The 24,268-nt window shown below is 41.2% G+C and overlaps 1 protein-coding gene and 1 non-coding gene across 2 annotated transcripts; both read right to left on the bottom strand.

Annotated features, from left to right (window-relative positions):
- Nucleotides 1–4,198: 4,198 nt before the first annotated feature.
- HSPA9 (heat shock protein family A (Hsp70) member 9) lies at nucleotides 4,199–20,246 on the bottom strand. The gene is made up of 17 exons (XM_060143689.1): nucleotides 20,062–20,246; nucleotides 18,722–18,780; nucleotides 18,400–18,487; nucleotides 17,393–17,574; nucleotides 16,295–16,419; nucleotides 15,685–15,758; nucleotides 15,229–15,335; nucleotides 14,587–14,749; nucleotides 13,349–13,441; nucleotides 9,671–9,880; nucleotides 8,335–8,562; nucleotides 7,336–7,440; nucleotides 6,455–6,572; nucleotides 5,933–6,027; nucleotides 5,582–5,674; nucleotides 5,255–5,395; nucleotides 4,199–4,938 (listed from the first exon to the last, which is right to left on the bottom strand). Exons 1-17 carry the CDS (start codon nucleotides 20,140–20,142, stop codon nucleotides 4,861–4,863), a joined length of 2,040 nt encoding a protein of 679 aa, XP_059999672.1. The 5' UTR covers nucleotides 20,143–20,246; the 3' UTR covers nucleotides 4,199–4,860.
- LOC132518932 (small nucleolar RNA SNORD63) lies at nucleotides 9,209–9,279 on the bottom strand. The gene has a single exon (XR_009540046.1). It is a non-coding gene; the product is annotated as a small nucleolar RNA SNORD63 (small nucleolar RNA).
- Nucleotides 20,247–24,268: the final 4,022 nt, after the last annotated feature.

The raw sequence follows: 24,268 nt of genomic DNA on the forward strand, positions 1-24,268 counted from the left end.
AACAGTTGAAAAAGTTATGAGACTTCCCTGGCAGTCCAGTGGTTAAGACTATGCGCTCCCAGTGCAGGGGGCCCGGGTTCAACCCCTAGTCAGGGAACTAAGATCCTGCATGCCACGTGGCGTGGTCAAAAAAAAAAAAAAAAAGTTTTTGAAAATATTGGGAAAATTTGAACATTCAAGTTTTTGCCATTAAGGAGTTGTTAATTTTTTTCGATATGATCATGATATTGTTATATTTTATAGAATAACCTTTTTAGAGGTACAATGTTAGAGTAAAATTATGATTTCTGGAATTTGCTTCAAAATAATCCAAAGGAAGATGGGAGAAAATATTAAAAGCTATAATAAGTTCCTGAATTGAACATTAAAAAATTGAAAAATAGAGTGTAAGAATTTGAGTGAAACAGCCAGTGTGGGCTGAATGGGGAAGGCTTCAGAGAAGAGGGTAGACCAAGGATACCTAAGATATGGAAAGGCATGACTGGGGAGATGGCTAAAGGCAAGGGGGGTACATGGACCAAGGCGTATGGCTTGAATTTAAGTAGTTAGACTAGTAAGGTAGATTGGTTTCCCATTTAGGAAATCTGTGGTTCTTAACCTTTTGGTCACAGATTCCTTCAAGAAATCAGTAAAAGCAATGGACCGTTTCCCCAGAAAAATTAATATTTGCAGTCTTGCATTTTACAATCAGTGGTTTATAGACCCCCTGAAGTCACTCACGTGGACTCCCCACTTACCAACCATTGCCCCAAATCTCTACGCTCTGGGTTAGGGGCTCCAAGAACCGGTTTAAGAGCTTACGGTTTAGGTGGGACATTTCCTGTTTCCTGTGGCCTCACTCAGCATTGAAAGTTTTAATTATTAAAGGTTGGTTCAGCTGCAGTATTCTCTTTAGTGTGAAGATAGATTTACATTTCCTGACTTACCGCAGCAGAAATGGGATTGATGGTGCATTGTAATTAGGTTTAACAATATGAAATTGGTGATACTCAACCGTTTTTGACCTACTAAAATGGCTGTTTCAATGGTTCTTTCTGTAATTGCTACATTACCTCCTTCACAGGTTGAATAATGTATGTTGCCTTATAGCTCCTTTATCTAGGGCTTTCACTCATTTAATTGTTCTTCTGATACCAGAGGAAGGAAAGGTGGAGACATAGCCCTAACATAGCAGCCTTAGGACTGGAGAATGGAGTCACAGTGGTATCTGAAATAGTGAAGGGTCTTTGCTTTGAAGCAGTTTATTTTCAAAGTTTGAGTTGTCTCTTTACTCCCGATCTTCTCATGTACCATCTGTAAGAACTTGCTTTTCTCTTTACTGCTCCTTCTTGCTATAGAATCCCTAGTATAAACATTATACTTAAAATTAAGCCACCGCCAGAGATTACTTATTAAAGGTATCTTAAGAATGAAGTGTGGAGCAAAGCGCAGAATTGATATCTTATTCTCCCTGGTAATTGATGCATTGATTAAGACACAAGACTTACATAGTATCCCTACCAATAATGTGTACATGACGCTGAGCACACGGAAATCACCAGGTGAATCTGAACAAAGGCCTCTTCTGTAAAACAAATGGCCTGTACCCTTCAAAACTATCAACATCATGAAAAGACAAAAAGGCAAAGGAACTATTCTTAGGAAAAGGAGATAGAACTAAATGCCATGTGCAATCTTTGATTTGACCTTAGATGAAAAAGTTGAGACAATCAGGGAAATTTTTATATGGACTATATATATGGTGGTAGTATATCAGTGCTAAATTTCCTGATTATAATATTTGCGGGGAGAATGTTAAGAGTGCTGAAAAATTTAGGCTGAAGTGTCATGATGTTCAGAAAATATATATAGAGTGAACACACGTGTGAAAGAGTGCAAATGTGGCAAAATGCAAATTGAATCTAGGTGAATGGTCTTTTGTGTGTTCATTATACCGTTCTTTTAATTTTCTAAGAACAGGTTTGAAATAAAAAGTTGAGAAAAAACTCCACTTGGATAAATTTTTTCAAGAGAGTCAGCAACAGAATTGGACTTTTACACCTATGAAGTATAAAAGAGGGTTGCGCATTTATTCTGGTCATTCGTATTCCCCCTTTGCTGGCCCAGGAATACCTCAGGCCACATTTTTAGTCCTCTAAACATTACTATTAATTTTTCCTTAAATTCTTTTCCTAATTAAGACTTATCTTTTACCAGTTAAGTTCTAATTTCTGGGTTTGGTTTGTTGCCCCTAGAACTCTTGACAGAGTATAATTTATACATAAACTTAAAAATTAAGGCCTTTCTCTCTCAAATGGAGAAACCAAACCACCCAAGAGTTTTGGACGTGGGAGAGACTGATTTGACAGAAGATTTGAGTGCTTAAGTGCCAAGCATTGTTCTATTGTTGGAAAATAGCAGTGAACAGAAGTTTCTGGCTTCTTGAAACTTAAAATGGTGGGTCTTAGTCCGTTCAAGCTGCCATAACAAAATAACACAGGCTGGGTAGGTTATAAACAAAATTTATCTTGCAGTTTTGAAGGCTGGAAAGTCTGAGATTGGGGTGCCAGCATGGTCAGGTGAGGGCCCTCTTCCAGGTTATAAATTTAAATGTGTCCTCATATGGTGGAAGGGGATCAGGGATTTCTAGAGCCCCTTTTAGTGATCTACCACCTCCCAATACCATCACTGTAGGAGTTAGGATTTCAACATAGGGATTTGGGGGACCTAAAAATTCAGACCATAGCAATGGGGGGAAGATAAATTAGGTGGTAATAACTGCTGTGGAGAAAGAGTAGGGTAAGGATAGGAAATGACAGGGACTTGAAGAAGGCAGCATGTTTTATGACATTTCAAAACCTTATGACTAAATTAGAAAAAAAAAACCCTTATGACTTATGAAAAAAGTGAGGGATGAGTCAGGTAGAAATCTGTGGGAGACTGTCCAAGCAAGGTCAAAGTATAGTAGGAGGGCAGGGGAAAAGAAAGGTATTCAGGGGTCAGATCACATGTGTTGTACTATTGTGTAGCAAGGGTGGAGTTTTAAGTTGGGGAAGACAACTGGAATAATCCCAGAAGTTTTCCTTTTGGGACCTATCAAGCACTTGCACCACAAAAGGAAGACTGTATCTGAATTTATAAATTTTTGTTCAAGGCTGCTTGTGCTGATTATTAGTTTTATTAGAAGGTAACCGAACTACTACTACATATACCACTCATGGCACAGCTTGAGACAGTATCTGTGGGTACCTGCCCAAGCAGCTCTTCTCCCCACCTCTCTGATAGAACCCATTTTGTTCAGGGTATGCTTGGCTCCTCTCACTGATCTCAAAGATGAAATCTTGAATAATATAAACCAGTAGTTCTGAATTGGGGTACTTTGGAAATGCTTGAGAGGCTTAGTTATCACAATGATTGGTAAACACTAGACACATTTAGTGAGCAAGGGCCAACCAGAGATGCTAATTATCTTCCCCAGCATGCCACAAAACAATCCTTCATAAAGAATTACTGCACACCCCACAAGGTTCCCACCAAGTGGTCGTGTGGCTGAAAATGTGAGCCTATTATTTCTCATATGAAACCTCAAGAAGCTTTTAAAAGGGTGTTAATAAACAATTTTCCAGAAATATAATTATCACATAAACAATCTCAATTTTTAAGAAATAAACTTAAGAAATAATTATTAAAACTAAAGTGAGTTCTAAGATGCAGTCACCTTCCTGGTTCTGAAGTTGTTAGCATGTGATATTTAGAACTACATTAGAGAAATTAGGACAAGGCAACTCACTGAGGATGAAAAAGCAAAACTATAGAAAGAATCTGGGTTCCTGTTATTGAGCCACTGAAATCACCTTAGGACTTAATACTAGACGTGTTTCATTACTGTAAGCCAATTCTGGTTGGACTTATTTAGAGCAGAAAGCAGCCTGGAAATAGGAGGCCTGATTTTCATGTTAGAGATCTAAAGACTATTTCAACATTCCAAACCTTAGATGGGGCTAGGGAGAGAAAAAAAATAAAAGCCTCCTCTGAACCAGACTTGTCTTTGGTGATAATGCTTATTATACCAGCCTTCCCAAGTTTTCAATTTGTTAGAAATTCAAATGCCAGTGTTAGAAAATCCTTTATCGAGGTCAGGGAGTTGGGAAATGTGATTCATGTCATATTTCTGAAGCTAAATCTCAGGGCCTCACCCCTCACAGACAAGAGATCAAAATGCTTTTCCTATTTATTTTTTAAAAAATCCAGAATGGATCAAAAAGAACAGTCATCAGAGATACAGATGCCACTGACACAGGCCAAAGGGTAGCTAGGAAAGTATGCCTTCAGAAAGTTTGGGAGACTTGTGTTTTAGAAGCTGGACCTCACATAAATAGCTAGCTTAGTTTTCCATTGATTCAGCTTCCCCTGCCCTACCTCCCAACATGGCACAGCTAGCTGGCTTGCCTTGCAAGGCCTCAGTTGAAGAACTCCATATACACACAGGCTGGTACAGCAGTACTTAGGTAACTAGAAGGATCTCATCCCCCTATGGTCTCATTCCAGACCTGTCTTCAGTGTGTGAGATGGCTTCACCCCTTTGAAAATACAGCTACTTCAGCACAAAACAACGTTATAACTTTTCCCCCCATCTTACATGCAGCTGAAAAAGAATGACAGGCTAGGGACAGAATACTGTGAACTTTGTACTGTTGGGAATTATCACTTGTTAAATGATCATTAGCTAATGGTCACTAAATTTACATATTCAGGAAATTATATATAGAGTACTGCAAAAACACAGTAGAAGATTGAAGTTTTGCCCATTTCAGCTCAGGAAATCCCTTCACTCCCAAGCATCATAATATGTTGTCCTTTCGACTCCAAAGTTTACTGCTGTTACTGTTTCTCTTCCTTTTGATCTTCCTTTTGCTCCCCAGTGCCAGAACTTCCAGAGCCTTCCCGCTCAGATGCCATCTGTAAGAAAACATTTGAGAATCACTTGTTTAATGTTAAGGGTGACAGTTTGCTCTCTGATGAACTAAAAACGAAAAAGCCATATCCTGCCTGTTCCACTCTCCCAGTTTTAGTGATTTCTTCCCTTTGACCTCACCCTCCCTCCCTCCCTCCCTCCCACCCACCCAACGTAGTCAAGAAGGCAGGAAGAAGGATATTTCCAATTCCAATACTCCCAGTTCCATAAATGGCTATGTAGGAGCCATCAGTGACAGTAATCAAGAGCAGTTACATCAAGTTAGGAGCAAAATATTCATTGAGTAAAACAGCCTTGTACCTTTTTGTATGCCATTTCGAAGAGCTTCAATGATGCTTGCTGAAGGGAAGATGCTGCCTGCCTTATGTTTTCTCCTGTTTCACTGTCTTTTCGAGCGAGGAGCTCCCTCATTTTGGAAATCTCTTCTTTTAGCTTGTGGCACTTAAAAACAAAACAACACCAGACCCTCACTTTTTCTGGTTCTTATCCCATTAACACACAGCAGAATGTTTAGAAACATTTTTTAAAAACTAAATTCCTATCAAGACCCACACAGAAAAAATGACCTTCACTGACATTGGTGACGATGCCTCCCAACTTCTTGAGCTATTTTAAAAGAGGGTTTACCTCATCAGCAGGCAATTGGTCCTTGAATTCTTCCATCTTGGTTTCTGTGTCATGAATGATTCCTTCAGCCATATTAACTGCTTCAACTCGTTCCTAAGAGAAATTAAAAATGTAGTATGAATGAAGACTTCCCAATCAACTAGTTGGCTGAATGTCCTCATTAAGAAGACAACATGAAAACTGCTACACACAGTTAACAGAGTATAAACAGTTAAGAGGGAGAAATCACTGTGGTCTGAGATATCTGTAAGAGGTTTTAGCTGGATGCTGTAACATGAAAATTTTGATATGGGAAGACTGAGAATAAATAAGAAAGGCATTTCACATAGAAGTTATGAGCAAAGTAATCACCTTCTTTCGCCGGTCTTCCTCAGCATACTTCTCTGCATTTTTAACCATATTTTCAATATCATCTTTGCTTAACCCACCGGAAGACTGGATCACAACTATAGTGAAAAGAAGGCACCTCATTATTTCCCAGGAAAACTATATGCTTCTTCCTCTACTGTATTAAGAAAAAGAATCCTCCTCTTCAAAGTAGCTGTCTTGATGTGCATTATGAAGAAGGGGAATATCCTATTGTTCTACAATAAGCAGAGGGAAACCAAGGGTCTAAAATATACAGAGAACAACTAACTGTCCTACCTACCAAAACTTCAGCAATCCAGAGGCTCAGTGCTTGCCTTTTTTGGGGGAATAAACACCATACCTTTTAATGTGACACTGATACCTGAGGAGAAAGAGGGCAAAGAGGACTCATCATCCTCCCCTGAGGCTAAGGGAAAAGATAATGCCCAATCTAGAGGGTCTAGTTCCCAACAGAGAGAAGTCCCTCACCTCACTCTTACAGTCTTAATAAATAAGAGTACTTACTCTGCTGCTCGCGTCCTGTACCCTTATCTTTGGCAGAAACATGTACAATCCCATTGGCATCAATGTCAAACGTAACTTCAATCTGAGGGACTCCACGAGGGGCTGGGGGAATCCCAATCTAGAATAAATAAATACCAGAGTAAGCTCCTCTCACAAAGGGGTCCAGTGCAAAACCTATACAGTCTTCTGGGGAAGAAATTACTTGGTTTCTGGGAGGAACAAGTGAAACTTTCACTTAAATGTACAAAAACATGAGTTTGTCGGTGAGGGTGGTAATTTTATTGCTGCTTGAAATAAACAGGACTCATACTAGCGAAGGCTGGCTATAGCAAGTAACCACAGTGGCTTTATGTACCTAAGGATACACAATGCGTGCAGAGTAAACTTTTCCATCATTCATCCCAACAAGCAATAAGCGATGCTGACTAGAAGCCAGTAACAAGGGACTTCCCTGGCGGTCCAGTGGTTAAGACTCTGCACTTCCATTGCAGAGGGCACAGGTTCAATACCTTGTCAGGGAACTAAGATCCCACATGCCACAGAGCATGGCCAAAAAAAAAAGACGACGATGACAAAGTAGCAGCAGTATCAAATGTCTTTAAAAGTAGTAAAATAGTAATCAGGAATTTCTTCTAATAAGCACTGTTTATGAACATTTCCCTGGCTTTTACAAGCTTCTTTATTTAGTTCCTAAGGCACAAGAAGCAGGGCTTTCAGGTAAAAACTGAAGCCATGGTTATCCAGTTGCAGAATTCATTTGAATACTATGCTAAGATAACACAGACTACGTCTGTCAGCAGTTTATGGTAACATTAGGGGTTAGAATAGTGTAACTTCACCATAAAAAAATGAACATAACATTCATGATTCCCAATACCTACCAAAGTAAACTGTCCAAGAAGTTTGTTGTCTCCAGCCATCTCTCTTTCACCCTGACACACTTTAATCTCCACTTGAGTCTGTCCATCAGCAGCTGTAGAAAACACCTAGGGAGAAAAAGGAAACTTGCTGGGTTGGCAGCCTGATTTTTTTTTTTCCCAGCCTATTCCCCCTTACAAAGTGCAACAAACCAAAGGAAGAAATTCACCTCCCAACACTGGAAGAATCCTAATGTACACTATGTTCAGAACAAAGGCTTATGTCTTTACAGAGAACAGGAGTAGGATTAGCACAGCAAAAGGGCATACAATAGCTATTGTTTTCAGCTAAGCAAAGGCATTGTACAAAGATGCAGCATTAGCACAGAAGGCCTCAAGAGAAGGAGCTATAAAAAGCGAGATGTTGAAACATGCTCATCCAAAGAAATGGGTCAGAGAGAGGACATTTATTTTATGCTCATAGTCACAGGAAATCACCACACACTTCAGAATGATGTGTTGGCAATACGTCACTTCAAACATAGCAATAGCCATAGTTCTTTCAGAAAAACACCAAACCTGAGAAAGGAAATAATTCTTAATCTAAGACCAAGCCATTGTCCAAATAACCCTGGCTTGATATCTCAGAACCCCTATCGTTCTCCAGGAAGACAAGCAAACTCCCTTAGTCTCAGCCATGCCATTCTTTTTACTGCCTTTGAGAACAGAAGAGTACAGGAATTCAGTCTCAAATAATGAGGCTCCTTCTGGCAATTATTATCCTGAGAAGGAGAGACTACTGATGACTTCCCTAAAATTATCACCACTGGCTGACAGAAAGAGAACTTTTCTAGGAACAAAAGAGAACAAAGGAGAAGATTCTTACCACCCCTCCATATTCAACTAGTATGGACTGCAAAACAAAAAGGAAAGTTTTCTAGGAAAAGCTCACAGAAGTGGCTATAATCACATCCTCACAGAACCTAGTATCTCTGTGACAAAGTAGGGTGGGGTGGCTTTTACCTGGCTCTTCTTGGTTGGAATAGTGGTGTTCCTGTTAATAAGCTTGGTGAAGACACCTCCCAGAGTCTCAATACCCAGAGACAGGGGAGTGACATCCAAGAGTAGCACATCTGTGACATCACCAGCCAACACACCTCCCTGAATGGCAGCTCCAATGGCCACAGCCTCATCAGGATTGACAGCTTTACTTGGGGCTCGGCCAAAGAGATCCTGCACAGTCTGCTGAACCTGAGCACCAAGAAAAAAGAACCTTGTCACTCACTACTCAGGGCAGTTGCCTGAGAAGAGGAGAGTAGCACGTGTGTCCTGAGACCCCACCAGGTCTCAGGACAGGGTGCTTCAGATCCAAGAACGTTTACTCAAATTATTTTGTAGTTGAGTTCTTGTTAATGAGTTAAGTATATTATTTGGTTACACATATACTTTACTCTTGAGTATCTCATTCATAGCCCTTTTAAATTTGGGAACAATTTGCCTAAATTTTTTTATCTGGTTTCAAGCAACACATCAAATTAGAAATACAAGGTACAAGGCAAGGGGACTTAATTTGTATAGTCCAAGTCCTCTTCTACATATCAACTAAAAATCAGCTTAACAGAAGCAGTAGTAATTCAATACTGGTGCAAGTATGAGGCATGTTTTCCCCTCCTGCTTATTTTACTAATGCTAGGAAAAAGTTCTATTTGAGTAACATCTGGGATAATTTGTTAACATAAAAATATCTGCCTGGTTCAAAGCCTCTCCTTTTCACTTCAGATTTATTGTATGCATCATTTTCCTAAGCACAAGTACTCCAAAGGAAAAATTATGAAAATCAAGGCCCAAGATAGTTCTGTTCAAGCTATAAAGCAAGAATTACACCATCAACAGGTTCTGTGCTCAGTTATTAGTTTTCCACACACCTGTCTTTTCAGAATGATGTGTTGATAAAATGCATCATTGCACAAATCTCTGTTGAAGAGATGCCTTTAGAAACCCCAAACACTATACTGCAAAACACATGTCCAAAACTGCCCATAGAGGCTAGTTAATACCAGGATGTTAAGCTGTCTCTGACCGCAAACTTTGTTTCATTCCTAAAAATTCTATAAAACTGAAGTTCAGGATCCTCCTTGCTACTACCCCAAAGACATTCCCCCCTTTCCTAATCCTTTTTTTAAAATACACTTTAAGAACTCTTTAGCAAGGGCACAAATTCATCGGTCTTTCAGGTCAGCGTGGTAGAAAGGCCACATATTCATGTCCCTACACAACATAAGCCATATGTTATGTCCTAATAAATCATCATGTGTTGGCCCTCTCTGCGCTCTATGTCAAGAATTCCATGGGTCCTTACCTTGGGCATCCTAGTCATGCCACCAACCAGAATCACTTCTCCTATGTCACTTTTGCTGACTTCTGCATCTTGCATGGCTTTTTGGCATGGAGCTATGGTCCTTTTGATTAGATCAGTAACAATCCCCTCAAACTGAGCCCGAGTCAGCTTCATATTCAAATGCTTGGGTCCAGAGGCATCCATTGTAAGGTATGGCAAATTGATGTCAGTCTGCAAAGGAAGCAGGGAGACCAGTAGTGAAGTCTCTTTATTACTTCAATTAAAGACTATACCCTAGGAAAGGAAGACTCTGAAAGCCACAGTGAGGGTCAGACACTTTAAATGAATGGCCACCAAAGACAGTGACTCTTTAAGATTCAACCTCTTATCTTCCCAGAAGTAAACACTATAAATCTGTTATTAACAATGGAGAAAGGAATAGAGAAGCAGGAAAAATCCCCATTCAGGTGAAGAACAGTCTGTCCTGCTATTAAAAATATATTAAGGGGCTTCCCTGGTGGCGCAGTGGTTGAGAGTCTGCCTGCCAATGCGGGGGACACGGGTTCGTGCCCCGGTCTGGGAAGATCCCACATGCTGCGGAGCGGCTGGGCCCGTGAGCCATGGCCGCTGGGCCTGTGAGCCATGGCCGCTGGGCCTGCGCATCTGGAGCCTGTGCTCTGCAACGGCAGAGGCCACAGCAGTGAGAGGCCCGCATACCACCAAAAAAATATATCTATCTATCTATCTATATATATATATTAAGAATCACACTACTGTGTTCTTTCACCAAGTTTTAAAAAATTTCCTTGCACATTAAGAAAAATGTGAAAGGTATGCTCTGAACCAAATAATCTGCCACTAAACCAGGGCTTTGCAAGTTACAGGAAGATGGTTAAGAAAGCTACAACAAAAATGCTAAAGAGAAGTACAAGGACTGACTACTGCTATCACATCCCCAGAGAGTAGCTAACACTGCTACAGTCACACCATGTAACATACAGTATTTAATAAGCCTAAAATCCTGATAAGGCATGGATTAAGAATATTTAGACTAACAAAACTCATTACTAAACATGCAGAAACACATGTCTCGGGGTGAACCCCCAGGAAAAGTTTGTGCATGCTGCCCCTCAAACTTCACAAAGCAAGGCCAACAGGGAATAAAGGCTGAAGGGAGCAAATCCTTAACCAGCTTTCTTCAGGTAGAGTACCCTGGACAGATAAGTGCTTTACAGGGAAAATCAGCACATCTTTTATAAATGATACTGGATATAGTTTCAAGAACACCAATAACAATTTTCTCTTTCTTTGCAAAATGTTAACAAACCGCATCAGTAAATAAAATTATCTATAGTAATGCAATCCAGCAGAACTTTCTGTGGCAATGGGAATGTTCTCTATCTCTGCTTTTCGATCCAGCAGCCACTAGTCACATGTGGCTGAATACTTGAAATACAGCTAGTGGAACTGAGAAATGGAATTCTTAAAAATTGTATTTAATTTTAAATAGCCACATGTAGTTACTGTATTAGTGCAGTTCTATATGCTATAATGACCAGGTGAAAAACTCCAGGGTTCTCCACCCTCGAAAGCCAGTTCCACCATGAAGTTCTGTCCCTCTTCTCTCTCAATTCCAACCATGTATCTCTCACTACCACACTCTGGTCCAAGTCCTTCCTCTCTCACCACCTGGTGTGCTGCAATAGCCTCCCAACATTTTCCCACACCCACTCAGGCTGCCACAAAGAGCACTCCACCTCAGAGTGCTTTCACCAAATCTGACCATGTAACTGGCCCACCTTAAAAATTTTCAGTTGTCTGTTGTCATTATCTCAGGAAAGATACCAAATCCCCAATCTATAAAGCCTCTAGCCTTATCTTCTATGCTCCTCCTGCCAGTCTAGTCTGTACTTCAGCCACACTGACCCTTACTCAGGTCTTTACCCGAGAACCTCATACTTGCCTGACCCTTTATCTCTTCCTGATTAACTCACCTTACAGAAGCTCTCCTAATTATGTCAAACACCTGTCAGGTTCCTTTATTATAAATCTAACTTTGCCTTTTTAAAAAAACAAAATACATGCATACATTTAGAATACCACTTACTATTTACTACACATTGTCCTAAGCATGTTATATGTATTAATTTACTAATCCTCTCAACTCTAAGGGGGAACGGAACACTAATTATCCTCATTTTATAGAAAACAGAAATGTTAAGTAATTCATTCAAAGTCACACAGCTAATAAGTAATGAAATAAGGACTTCATCTCCACCAGTCTGCTTGCAGAGTAACTCTTTTTTTTAAAAACTTATTTATTTTTTTTGGCTGCGTTGGGTCTTCTCTGGGTGCAGCGAGCGGGGTCTACTCTTCATTGCGGTGTGCGGGCTTCTCATTGCGGTGGCTTCTCTTGTGGAGCACAGGCTCTAGGTGCATGGGCTTCAGTAGCTGTAGCACGCGGGCTCTAGAGCGCAGACTCAGTAGTTGTGGCGCACGGGCTTAGTTGCTTTGCGGCATGTGGGATCTTCCTGGACCGGGGCTCGAACTCGCGTCCCCTGCATTGGCAGGCAGATTCTTAACCACTGTGCCACCAGGGAAGCCCCAGAGTAACTCTTAACCTCTACATTACTTCTGATGTTTACTAATATAATGTTCTCGGGCTTCCCTGGTGGCACAGTGGTTGACAGTCCACCTGCCGAAGCACGGGACACAGGTTCGTGCCCCGGTCCGGGAAGATCCCACATGCCGTGGAGCAGCTGGGCCCGTGAGCCATGGCCGCTGGGCCTGCGCATCCGGAGCCTGTGCTCCGCAACGGGAGAGGCCACAACAGTGAGAGGCCTGCGTACCGCAAAAAAAAAAAAAATAGTGTTCTCATTAGTGTCCACCTCCCCAAACCCCATTATAAACTCAAGGGTAATAAATGCTTCTATAAATTTAACCTACAGACTTACAATCACACATGCACAAACATTAATGTACAAGGGTGGTCAATACACCTTGCTATAATAGCAAAATGGTGGAAAACAATCCAAATATCTATTAATAGGATAGAGCCACAGTAAAACTAACCAACGTCCCGTTTCATACAGTGACAACCCCTGGGAAGAATTATAAGCTATCCTCTGGTACTGCCACATATTTCAGCCCCAACCATCGTGCTGCAAATTCTGACAGCAGGACAAGGGAATACCATCAACTTCATGGATGACCCTGTACAGCTTTGTCACTCCTTATAGCTGCTATTAAAAAGAAAAAAAAAAAAAAGAAAAAAAAAATCCAGATGTGACTGAAGGTCACCCACTTTACCAACACAATGACAGATGCTATGAATACCTCTTCCCTTCCCAGAGTGCTAAAGTTGCTCCAGTTCTGAAAGATGAAGCCTCCCTTTGCCTTAACCACTAAGAACAGAATAACAGTATGTTAGGTCCGTGTCAGGGATATAGCAAGATGGCAGGAGATCTAATTCCAGGTTCTCAGGTGGCAGCAGGAAAGCAAATCATAACCTCTGATTTGGGTGCTTCAGCTCACCCATAAAAAACATAATGCTCCTTTGCTAATGGAAAGGCTTTTTATCACCAACCAGAAAGCTGTTAAAAGAAATCTGACTGACATTATGCCAATTAGAATATGCTATTCGAGTAAACTCAGGCTGAAAAGGTCCATCAAGACTGGTGGAATTTGTCCACGTCTCACCTGCACAGATGAAGAGAGTTCACACTTGGCCTTCTCAGCGGCTTCCCGAACCCTTTGAAGCGCCATGTTGTCTTTGGTCAAATCAACCCCTGTCTACAAAGTGAAGACACACAATATATTAATGTTAAGAAAATAAATGCTACTTAAATTGCAGTGGTAAGGTGTAACAAAACAAAATAGAGCCATACCGTTATAAACAAGCAGAAATTACTTATTGCCTTTAAAAATCTATAGGAAAAAAGAAGACCTACTTTGAAAAAGAAATATGTGTCTGGAGTTAGAGGATGAACTGTTCTCAGTTCTTTCCAGCTGTAGAATTCTAGCTCAAAAAAGGAGTTCCCATAATTCCTTTTCCAAAGTTTGCTTTACACCACTTCCCTTTTATATAAGATCTACTTTAATACCTGTTTTTGCTAACCAAATGAAATCTAAAAAGGATTTTCACTTTTACAAAAAAGGCAAAAAGGACAAATAATGTTCAGCGTTTGCTTTGCAGCGAGCCATTACAGAGGCAGTGTGCACCCCAAGCTCCTTCCCCAGTAACTACACTTATTTGAGCACCAAACCACCACCATAGCTTTGAACTGTCTGTGAGCATACAACCATTTATGTTGTGCATCCGTTAGCAAAATGTGTAGCTTCACGACATTTCAGCTTATCAAAAATTTCGCAGGCTCAATTTTCAGATAGTGAGGGAAACCTACACAGTCATCCCTTGGTATCTGTGAGGAATTGGTTCCAGCAACCCCTGTCAAATGCGGATACCCCAAATCCAAAGATATTCGAAGTCCCTTATATAAAATGCCATAGTACTATTGTACACCAGGTGCTATAGCCTTTTTTTTTTTTTTTTTGCGGTACGCGGGCCTCTCACTGTTGTGGCCTCTCACAGGCTCCAGACACGCAGGCTCAGTGGCCACGGCTCACGTGCCCAGCCGCTCCGCGGCATGTGGGATCCTCCCGGACCGGGGCACGAACCCATGTCCCCCGCATCGGCAGGCAGACTCTCAACCACTGTGCCACCAGGGAAGCCTGCTATAGCCTTTTGTTGTTTGTTTCCAATTTGAAGCTACGATAACCAGAATAGTTCAGAGCACCCATGGAACTACAATGCAATTTCAGTGGCCTATTCAACACTCTCTTAAGGGAAAAAAATCGTAAAACAAAGCAAATAGCAGTCCGAACAAAGAAATTCTCAGTATTCCAATGTGTACGTATTAACCACACTGGTAACTAACCTCTCTTTTGAACTCCTTCACAATGTGACGCAGCAAGGCCTGGTCAAAGTCTTCACCACCTAAAAAAGTGTCTCCATTGGTGGATTTCACCTCAAATACTCCTTTCTGGATTTCCAGTATGGAAATATCAAAAGTTCCACCACCTAAATCATATACGGCAATGCTAGAAAGGAAAAAGGCCGTCAGGAACAAAACTCATCACAGCGTATGGATTTCAGTAACCAAACCAACATAAATTTGGCTATTTCCCCCCCAGGTATAATTATGAAAGTTGATGACTGCATAAGTGATGTATGTCTTAACATGTGGCCCTAATAGCAACATGTAAAACATACATACAATTAAAATGAAATGTTAAAAAGCAAAAACCACTCTTTTGGATGAATACTTGCCAACAGGCATACCAAGGGGAAAAAATGACCACAGCCAGTACTTTAAAAAGAAAACGTAATCAAGGGACAATCTTGAAATGAATGAAAAACACAGACCATAAAAGCCTTGGGAAAAGGTCAAGGCAGTACATTTCCAGTCTAAGTATAAGGCTCAATCACCATGAAATCAAGATGATGATTTAGGGTAAGTTTCAAGGTTCCATGCACTTAAGTCTCACAAATCTAGGTGGAATTCACTGCACAAACTTACATTTTGTCTTCTGATTTGTCTAGACCATAGGCCAGAGCAGCCGCTGTGGGTTCATTAATTACCCGAAGCACATTTAGTCCAGATATCTGGCCAGCATCCTTAGTGGCCTATAAAAAAAGAAAAAAGCATTTTCCACTGTGTCCCAGGTACCATTAATTTCCTGAATAAAAATGCTAATTGGGGGGCTTCCCTGGTGGCAGCAGTGGTTAAGAATCCTGTTGCCAATGCAGGGGACAAGGGTTCGAGCCCTGGTCCAGGAAGATTCCACATGCCGCAGAGCAACTAAGCCCGTGCTCCACAACAAGAGAAGCCACAGCAATGAGAAGCCCACATACCGCAATTAAGCGTAGCCCCCGGTCGCTGCAAATAGAGGAAGCCCATGTGCAGCAACCAAGACCCAATGCAGCCAAAAATAAATAGATAAAACAAATTATTAAAAATGATAATTAAACTCACCTGTCTCTGAGAGTCATTGAAATACGCTGGGACGGTGATCACAGCATTTTTTGCTGTATGCCCCAAGTAATTTTCTGGAAAAGCAATCAATGAAAATCATTCATGAGACCCTATCAGATGAAACAAGCTACAATTACTAATGTAGCCTAACAACCTGTGTCACTCTCTTGAGGTCACAAACAGCACCCAATAGTTTTTAACATATGACCTAACATGAAGAGACCTTGTAGGAAAACACTCCAATTTAAAAAACCCAAGATCTCACCTTTAACATGTTAGTGAAGGCTCACCAGCTACAATGACCTAGTTTTAGATTTAAAAGAGCCACTAGTTTCTTAAATGGGAAGTTTTATCTAACAGATACAAAAACTTAATGTGTAGTCTTTTGATTTCCCTTCTGGAAAAAAGAAACAAGCAAGCCACCATTAGGAAAACTTGGAAGAGAAATTCAATTTGTAGGGAAAGAGTAATAAAGTTTTGCCATTCCTAGGTATTCTGTATAAAAGCCACTGCAGACTCATCCAAAGGACACTGAAGTATGGAAGCCAGTGATCTCAGAGGAATCATGCTGTTCTCTAAATTTTCCCAGATATGAACTAAGCTATCTCACCTGCAGTCTCTTTCATCTTCATCAACACAAATGCTCCAATCTGACTTGGGGAATAGAGTTTTCCATGAGCTTCAACCCAGGCATCGCCATTAGAGGCACGGACAATTTTAAAAGGAACATTTTTACTGAAAGACACAAAAATTGTACTGAAGAAACATGCCAGCCCAACCTACCATGAGGTTACCATACACCATGAAAGCCCATCTTCCACCCCAAGAGATCCATGGCCAACAAATGAGAACTTCAGGAATTTGTTTAATGAAAACCTTTAGAAAGCACCCATTAACATGTAAAAACATCCTGATGAATTGAAACATGAACATTCTTCTCACCAAAAATGTATGCAGCTGCTTTGGAAAGCGGTAACATATAGGTATATATGACCTAGCAATTCCATTACTAGATGTCTACCCAAGAGAAATGAAAATACATGTCCACACAAAAACCTATACACAGGGCTTCCCTGGTGGCGCAGTGGTTGAGAGTCCGCCTGCCAATGCAGGGGACACAGGTTCATGCCCCGGTCTGGGAAGATCCCAAATGCCGTGGAGCGGCTGGGCCCGTGAGCTATGGCCGCTGAGCCTGCGCGTCTGGAGCCTGTGCTCCGCAACGGGAGAGGCCACAACAGTGAGAGGCCCGCGTACTGCAAAAAAACAAACAAAAAAACAAAAAAAAAACCCTATACACAAAGCATTATTCATATTAGCCAAAAAGTGGAAAGAACCCAAATGCCCATTAACAAACAGATAAACAAAATGCAGTGTGTATGCATACAATGGGATATTATTTGGCCATAAAAAGGAATGAAATACCGATACACGCCACAAGGATGAACCTTGAAAACATTTGATCAGTATCAAGATGGCGCCTATGCCATTATCTACCTTATGTGTTTAACGCCAATTTATGTGGTCCAGAAATGACCAGCCAGATGTTCATGTATCATGTCACACATAGCAAAGACCTAATCTGTGAAGGCAAAATTGCATTTTTTGAAGGATACCCTTTTGGCAGGAGCAGGGCCTGTCCCAAGAGATCCTGCTGGTAAGATTCATCTATTTAGCCTTTGCATATAAATACATTTTTGCTATTACTCACATGTCTTTTTGAACTTCTGGGTCATCATATCGCCGGCCAATGAGACGCTTGGTAGCATAGAACGTGTTGTTTGGGTTGGTGACAGCCTGTCGCTTGGCCGGCATGCCAACAAGTCGCTCACCATCTGCTGTAAAGGCTACAACTGAAGGGGTGGTTCTGGCACCTTCAACATTCTCTAGCACCTAAAACTCCCAAGATAGGACAGAGAATGAGGTTCCAGTCACCACTACTGTCTTTGTACCAATCATTTAAGACACAAAACAAATATTAAAGAACAGTACTAATGGGCATACTTTTCTGCTCTGTGAATGCTGATATAGTAAGCAACTACTATTGCAGATTCAAACAACCTACAACTAAGAACATCCAAGAAACAGGAATAAATATAAATCACATCTTTCATACTCAATGTTTGGACGACGTAATCTTTCCTTCCATATGGAGAGTTAAATCTACTTCTGATTTTTTGGTGATGCCTACAAGTTTCAGGCATTAAAAAAAACTGCCAACAAGGAATTCAAAAATCCAGGTGCTCCAAATATTCTTGAAGAGAACCAGGTGGGAATAAAGATTTCACAAACAAAGGAGCAACAGCCTCTACTTCCTCCAGAAGGAAGTAAAAAACATGCCTTACTTAGGATGCAGCCTATGCATTATTTGGAGCTCCACTTGCTTCTAGACTGTTCCTGCACCTTTAGCCTTTGTTTAACTGACTTGCAAAAAAGCAGAACGTTAATTACAGAAGTAATCAACAGCACAAGTCATCCCAATGGGTCCTAATGGTAACTTAGTAGTCTTACATCTATACTAGGACACACTTAAATCCTGGGAAGTCAAATCCATTCATTTATTACCAGCATACAATTAAGCACAAAGATTCACCTCACAAGAGTCTTAAGAGTTTAAAAGCAGCTTTGAAAATGTCCCTTATCTAAGCCAAAGGACGCAGAATTCTGAATTGTGTACTGGTTACCACTACATGATCCAGAGCTTCCAATCATGCTCACCTTTGCTTGTTTACCTTCCATAACTGCCACACAGGAGTTGGTAGTACCCAAATCAATACCAACAACTGCTCCCTTGATTGCTTCTGATCTGTAAGACATTTAAAACAATGCTATGATTAATTATCTTAACAGTGATCTCCAAAATGGTTGTAGAAAAACATAAGAAAACAATATTTGTTACTGTGGCAAAATGCATACTCTATAAATAAACTTAGCTGTGTCTTTTTTTCTGAGTGAAGTAATTAATCACAAATTTAGAGACCATTGCTCTGGGGCTTAACATTTGTTATCTTAACGCTAAAGGAAATGAAATTATACTTACGCATAGTCCCGCCTTGAAACAATTCTAAAAGCTTCATGACTAAAGCCATTCCAGCCATCCTTAAAAACAAACAAAAAAAGGATCAGCCATGAACTACACATGAAAACTTGCGCTTGTTTTAATTATTCTTCTGAAGAATACATCAAAGGTTGAGACTTTCATTCTGTTCACTGAGTGGTTACCATGTATAAAATATACTGAAATAAAATATTTCATATCTAAGAGACATTATGGTACTGAAACAAACAAGCCTAATAAAGTACAAATTTTCCCAATGAAATCAGAGAAATAAATTGATATAAAATTATATTGAATTACATTACCAAAGGGTCTCTCAACCTTGGCACTATTGATTTTGAACAAAATCTTTGTTGGGAGCTGGGCCGTTCTATGCACTGCAGAATGTTTAGCATCAACTTGGGCCTTTACAACTAGAACCTAGTAGTAGCATGGCTACCCAGGTTGTGACAACCAAAATTATTTCCAGACTGTGCCAAATATCCCGTGGAGAAGCAAAAATACATTAAAATACTACTCAATTTCATCATCAGGAGCAGTGTCTACCTAAGACCCACATATGTTACGTGTTGCAGGTACAGATTTAACTTAATCAGAGACATTTCCCCTGACCTTGACAAGCTGCTGCTTTAAGGGAACTAGAATTGGTAATTTTGTGAAGTCAGTTTACGAGGAGAAAAAAAAAAATGTCAGGAGTGGCTTCCCATCAGTGTCAAAGACCTTTATTACAATCTCATCTCAGGCTACTTCCAAGTCTTCTTTTACCCAACCTGAGAGCAAAGAAACACAATTCCTGTTTCCCCAAAAGGTATGTTTTTAGTCTTACACGATAATGAACAACTATTCCATGGCCTTTTCCTGATTTGCTCATTTTTTCTGAAATAACGGAGAACAAAATTCTGGGGAGTTAACTAGTCAAATGTTTGTAAACAAGAAAATCAGAGCTTGATTTTTAATTTACTGCTCAGATGCTCTTCCTTCCTTCGTTGTATCATAGCAACGGGGTCCTCGCACACTCTGCATTTCACGGCGAACAATCGTCCTTCTACTCAAGACCAAAACTGTAATCGTCTCAAAAGGACTAATCAAGACCACTGCCCGCTACTCGATGAGCTAAAACTCTAGGCTCCCAAGGAGTGTGACTCAGCAGGGCCTGAAACAGGAACGCAAAACCCTGAATGAGGCCTTGAACCGGCAGCAATGAATACTGAACGTCCATTATTTTCCGTCTCTCCCCGAGGATTCTGACCCCGAAGGCCGCGGCCTGCCGCACTGAGTCCCAAGGCCGTGAGCCCCTCGGGGAAGGCCCAGCAGTCCCTTACCTGGTGGCGGGCGGCTGGGGGGCCCCGGGAGGCTGCGGCGCCGACAAGACGAGCTACTGCGGCTCGGCTGGCGCTTATCATGGCTGCTAAATGGTGGAAATACGAGACAGCAAACACGCGCTCCGGCCACCGAGAATTGCGCGGCGCGGCGATGCTAGCGCTTCTGGAAACCTCCAACTACGTGAGGTGGGGGGCGGGGTTTGATCGCTGCGGCCTGGAAGCCCGCTCTTCCGCTGAGGCGCCGCCCGCGCCGCCTGATAAGATAATACCTGAACGCTGCTTCCGGAGTCAGGGCCTATGGCTAATACGCTTCGGGGCATGATGGCAGGTTAAAGCGTATCCTCCCGTGCCAGCTGCGGCAGGTCTGGGCTCCGTGACAGACCAGGAGGCTAAAAGCGGTATAAGGCAGAACCGTGGACAACCCCGGTCCTCGGAGGCAGAAAAGACTCAAGGTCACACGGGATAAATTGCGAACAGTCTCCTTGCGTCAGTTGCCTGAGAGGAGGGGCCTGTTGCGCCTGCGCAACTGGGATCCTACTGAGGGCCTGGAGCGCATGTGCGCAGGGAGTGGCGGAGACCGGGGAGGAGTCTAACTAGAGCTGTCATAGGACGCTCCAGCTCACGTGAGTTTGGTCCCAGCGTTGCCCTGGGAGAGCCCCGGGCGGATACACGCTCTACGCGAGTTGACGTTTCCTCCTCGAGGAGGGCGCCATTTTGTACTGCGCCTTTGTTCAGTGTGCACCTGGGGTTCAAAATCTTGGTAGTTCAGCCTCGTCATTTCTTCGTCTTCTGACCGCTTGTTGCTATTGCAGTAACTTGAAATAAACCTACATATGCAGACTTTCGACAAATTCTTTCAGAGTTTTACCACAGAGACCTTGGGTTTTGAACTACTAAAGCAGCCCTTCATTCAGACTGAGCATTGGGTTGCCTTAGGCTAATTATCTTGCAGACCATCCCGAGAAAAAATACCTGAGCTCAGGATCTTACCTGCCCAGGTTTGCTCTGAAGCAGAGCAGGACCCTGTGGGCCCACTTGGGCACAAAAGCCTTTCTGTGTCCCCCATTTATTATTTGTAGGAAATAGGCTTCATTCAGCCTCTTTGATTGTCCCTTAGTTCCAAAAGCCAGATTCAAGCAGTTGCTAATCTGGGAAGGGAAACAAGGGAGGCGCAGTCAGGAAGCAATAGTGCAGCCCTGGCTCAGGGTCCTGGTTTGCAGTCAAGGACTATACATAATAATATCTGTGAGTTCTGTGGAAACTATCCCCTGCCCAAATGGAGGATGGTAACTTCAGGCTGAGGGCAAGATTCCTGGAGTGCTGCCCTGTTACCTCACCACCAACCGGTCAGAAGAAAGTCACACGCCCTGCACCTCTCACCCCCAAATTTTGCATATAAAATCTTCCCCCAAAACCATCAGGGAGTTAGGGGATTTTTTTAGAGCATAAGCCACCCATTCTCCCTGTTTGGCCCTGCAATAAACCTTTCTCTGCTCGAAACTCTGATGTTTTGGTTTGTTTGGCCTCACTGTAAGTCAGGCACATGAACTTGTGTTCAGTAACAGCTCCTCAGGCCCATCTCAAAACCTTGTTGCTTGGGACAGATGGCGTGGGTTCTGTAACAAGATGCCACTGACCTCTCTGCTGTGACCACTTTCAGATTTGTAAGAAAAAGAATTAATTCATCGATTCAACAAATATGTCTTGGAATGCCTTGATTTTAGAAATGAAGTAATTTGTCCTTAAAGTCTCAAAGTCCAATTTCAAAAGAGAAAGATGCTCCACTGTTAAGTGACCACCACTGTGTGAGGAATTATGAAGGAAATTTGGGGGGAAGTTTAGGAGGGAAAGAAGATAGCTGAGTTCACATTGTGAGGGGGGAGGGAAGTGGGAGTAAGAAAATAAAAAGTCAAACATAATATTGCTTATAGATTATACAGATCCTAAAAAAAAAAGTGCCCTCACCCTTTTATTTGTTAGTTGTCATTATATTATCTTTACTTGTCTACTTCATACTTTAATTTCTCTTGTTTTCTTAATTCCCTCAGAGGTGGACTTTCCTGAGGTCATCCAAGTTACAGTCTAATGGCCCCTGTTTTAAAGAGATTTGTATGCTAAAACAATATACTGATGCTAAAGAACATGGAGGGGGGAGGGATAAATTGAGAGATTGGGATTGAGATATACACACTACTATATATAAAATAGATAACTAATAAGGACCTACTGTATAGCACAGGGAACTCTACTCAATACTCTGTAATGACCTATATGGGAAAAGAACTAAAAAAGAGTGGATATATGTATAACTGATTCACTTTGCTGTACACCAGAAACTAAACATTGTAAATCAACTATACTCCAATAAAAATTATTTTTAGAAAAATAACATAGAAACATAGAGAGGAGTGACAAATAAATAATATTAAACATGGAAGCAAAATAGAAATTGAAAACTTCACATCCCTACCTTGCATATGATAAAGAGGGAGGAGGGCAAGTGGAGTAATTGGAATAACTGCATTCTCCTCACTTCCCTCTTTTCTCTACTGGTTCTCTTTAGAATTTGCTTTTTTTCCTTCTTGTTGCATATACTTAAAAACTGCACAGTGTTAATCAAAAGAATCCTGGAATCAAATGGTGTTAGCTAAAGGTTGTCCGAGATGATGATTCTGGGGGTACACATATCACTGAGGTTCCTGGTGTTTTCCCCAAGAGCCTGGCAAATACTCAACATGACCACAAGGGGGATGTTGTAGCTCTAGATACTATTCAAAGCAGGAGTCTGAGAATGGGGCTGCATGTATTGTATTTGCCAGTGTGAAGGACAGGTTTTGGGGTTGTTCTGCAAATTAATATAGCCTACAGCCGGATGGCTTGAAGAAATAAGCATGAATCTAAAAAGAGCTGGCTGCAAATGAATAAGAGTGGATGGGTAGATCCACGGCCGGGTGATGCAATTATTCATCATACAACACAGCACTGTATTTCATTTCTCTGTTGTCATTTCAGTGTCATACTGGAAAGTGAAAGGAGCTGGTACATAATTTGCATGTGGGTAAATGTTTACCAGACAGAACAGGTGGCTGTCCAATACCTGTGCATACTATATTTTAAATTATATTCTAACTGGCATGATTTTTTTTTTGAGGTACGCAGGCCTCTCACTGCCGTGTAATTTTTATTTTAGCATATTTTGAGAGAGGAAACCAGTTTCAATTTTTAAGTATTTAACTCCCAGTCATTAATAGGAAATGTCATTAGATAGTAATCACTAATAGTTGTTAAGTGTTTACTTAAGTGCCCCACTGTCCTAAATGCTTTCTAACATTATTTAATGGAATGATCAAAACAATGGTTTCAAGGGAATAATACTATTGGTATTCCCATTTTGCAGATGTGGAAACTGAGGCTTAAAGTGGTCAAGTATGTTATATAGGTCACAGGGCAATTGAATGGTAAAGCCAGATTTGAAGCCAGACCGTCTGACTCCAGAACCTATACTGCTAACCACTAGGCTCTGCTGCCTCATAACAAAACTGGGTCTGATCTTTTATCTCCACATATACAGAAGATGAGTTTTGTAACACTGGCCTAATCCATTATTAACAGCAGCTATTTTAGGCAATTAAAGTTATAAAAGAATTTTTATGTAGTTTAGGTTCCAAGACATCTATAAAGAAAGTTCAATCTGTAATAGAACACATAAGATCAAGCTTATATTTTTAAAGCAGTCTCTTTAAACTGGTGACTCAGATGACGTTTTATTCAGTTTTCCCAGAGATGAATATCATGCTGTGGCACTTTCCATCTTCATGAAATAAAATGTGGCATACTGCAGGGATTTGTCATTTTTATTCTCCTTGGAATTTTTTATGTACCTGCAGCAGATTTCAGGAGACAGTTCCCACTTTTCCATTTGGGCATTAGCTATACTATATTGGAGTACATTACACAGTGTCACTTCACTCAAGTCTGATTCAACAGAGCTTGCCCCAGTGAAGTGTAGGAAGTATTATGTCAGGTGATGTCTCTGTACCTGGGGTTGGTGACAATTAGCAGGTTTCATTTTATATGGAATGCCTGGTAACCCACCAACCTGCCTTCCTTCTGATAGGAGAAAAGAGAAGTAGAGGATGACCCTAAAAGAAAACTAAGGTAGCAATAAATCAAAATAAGATGTCCCTTTGTTTAGGTTGGATATTTA

The sequence above is a fragment of the Lagenorhynchus albirostris genome, chromosome 3 (genome assembly GCF_949774975.1).
Source record: "Lagenorhynchus albirostris chromosome 3, mLagAlb1.1, whole genome shotgun sequence".
Lineage (NCBI taxonomy): Eukaryota > Metazoa > Chordata > Mammalia > Artiodactyla > Delphinidae > Lagenorhynchus > Lagenorhynchus albirostris.

Bases quoted from the DNA above. Each gene is read 5' to 3' on its own strand.
- HSPA9 (XM_060143689.1), bottom strand. From the start codon at position 20,142: ATGATAAGCGCCAGCCGAGCCGCAGTAGCTCGTCTTGTCGGCGCCGCA. The intron at 17,575-18,399 runs GTGAGCATGATT...TGGGAGTTTTAG, and splicing joins TGGAAGGTAAACAAGCAAAG to GTGCTAGAGAATGTTGAAGG. The intron at 15,336-15,684 runs GTGAGTTTAATT...CTTTTTTTATAG, and splicing joins TCAATGACTCTCAGAGACAG to GCCACTAAGGATGCTGGCCA.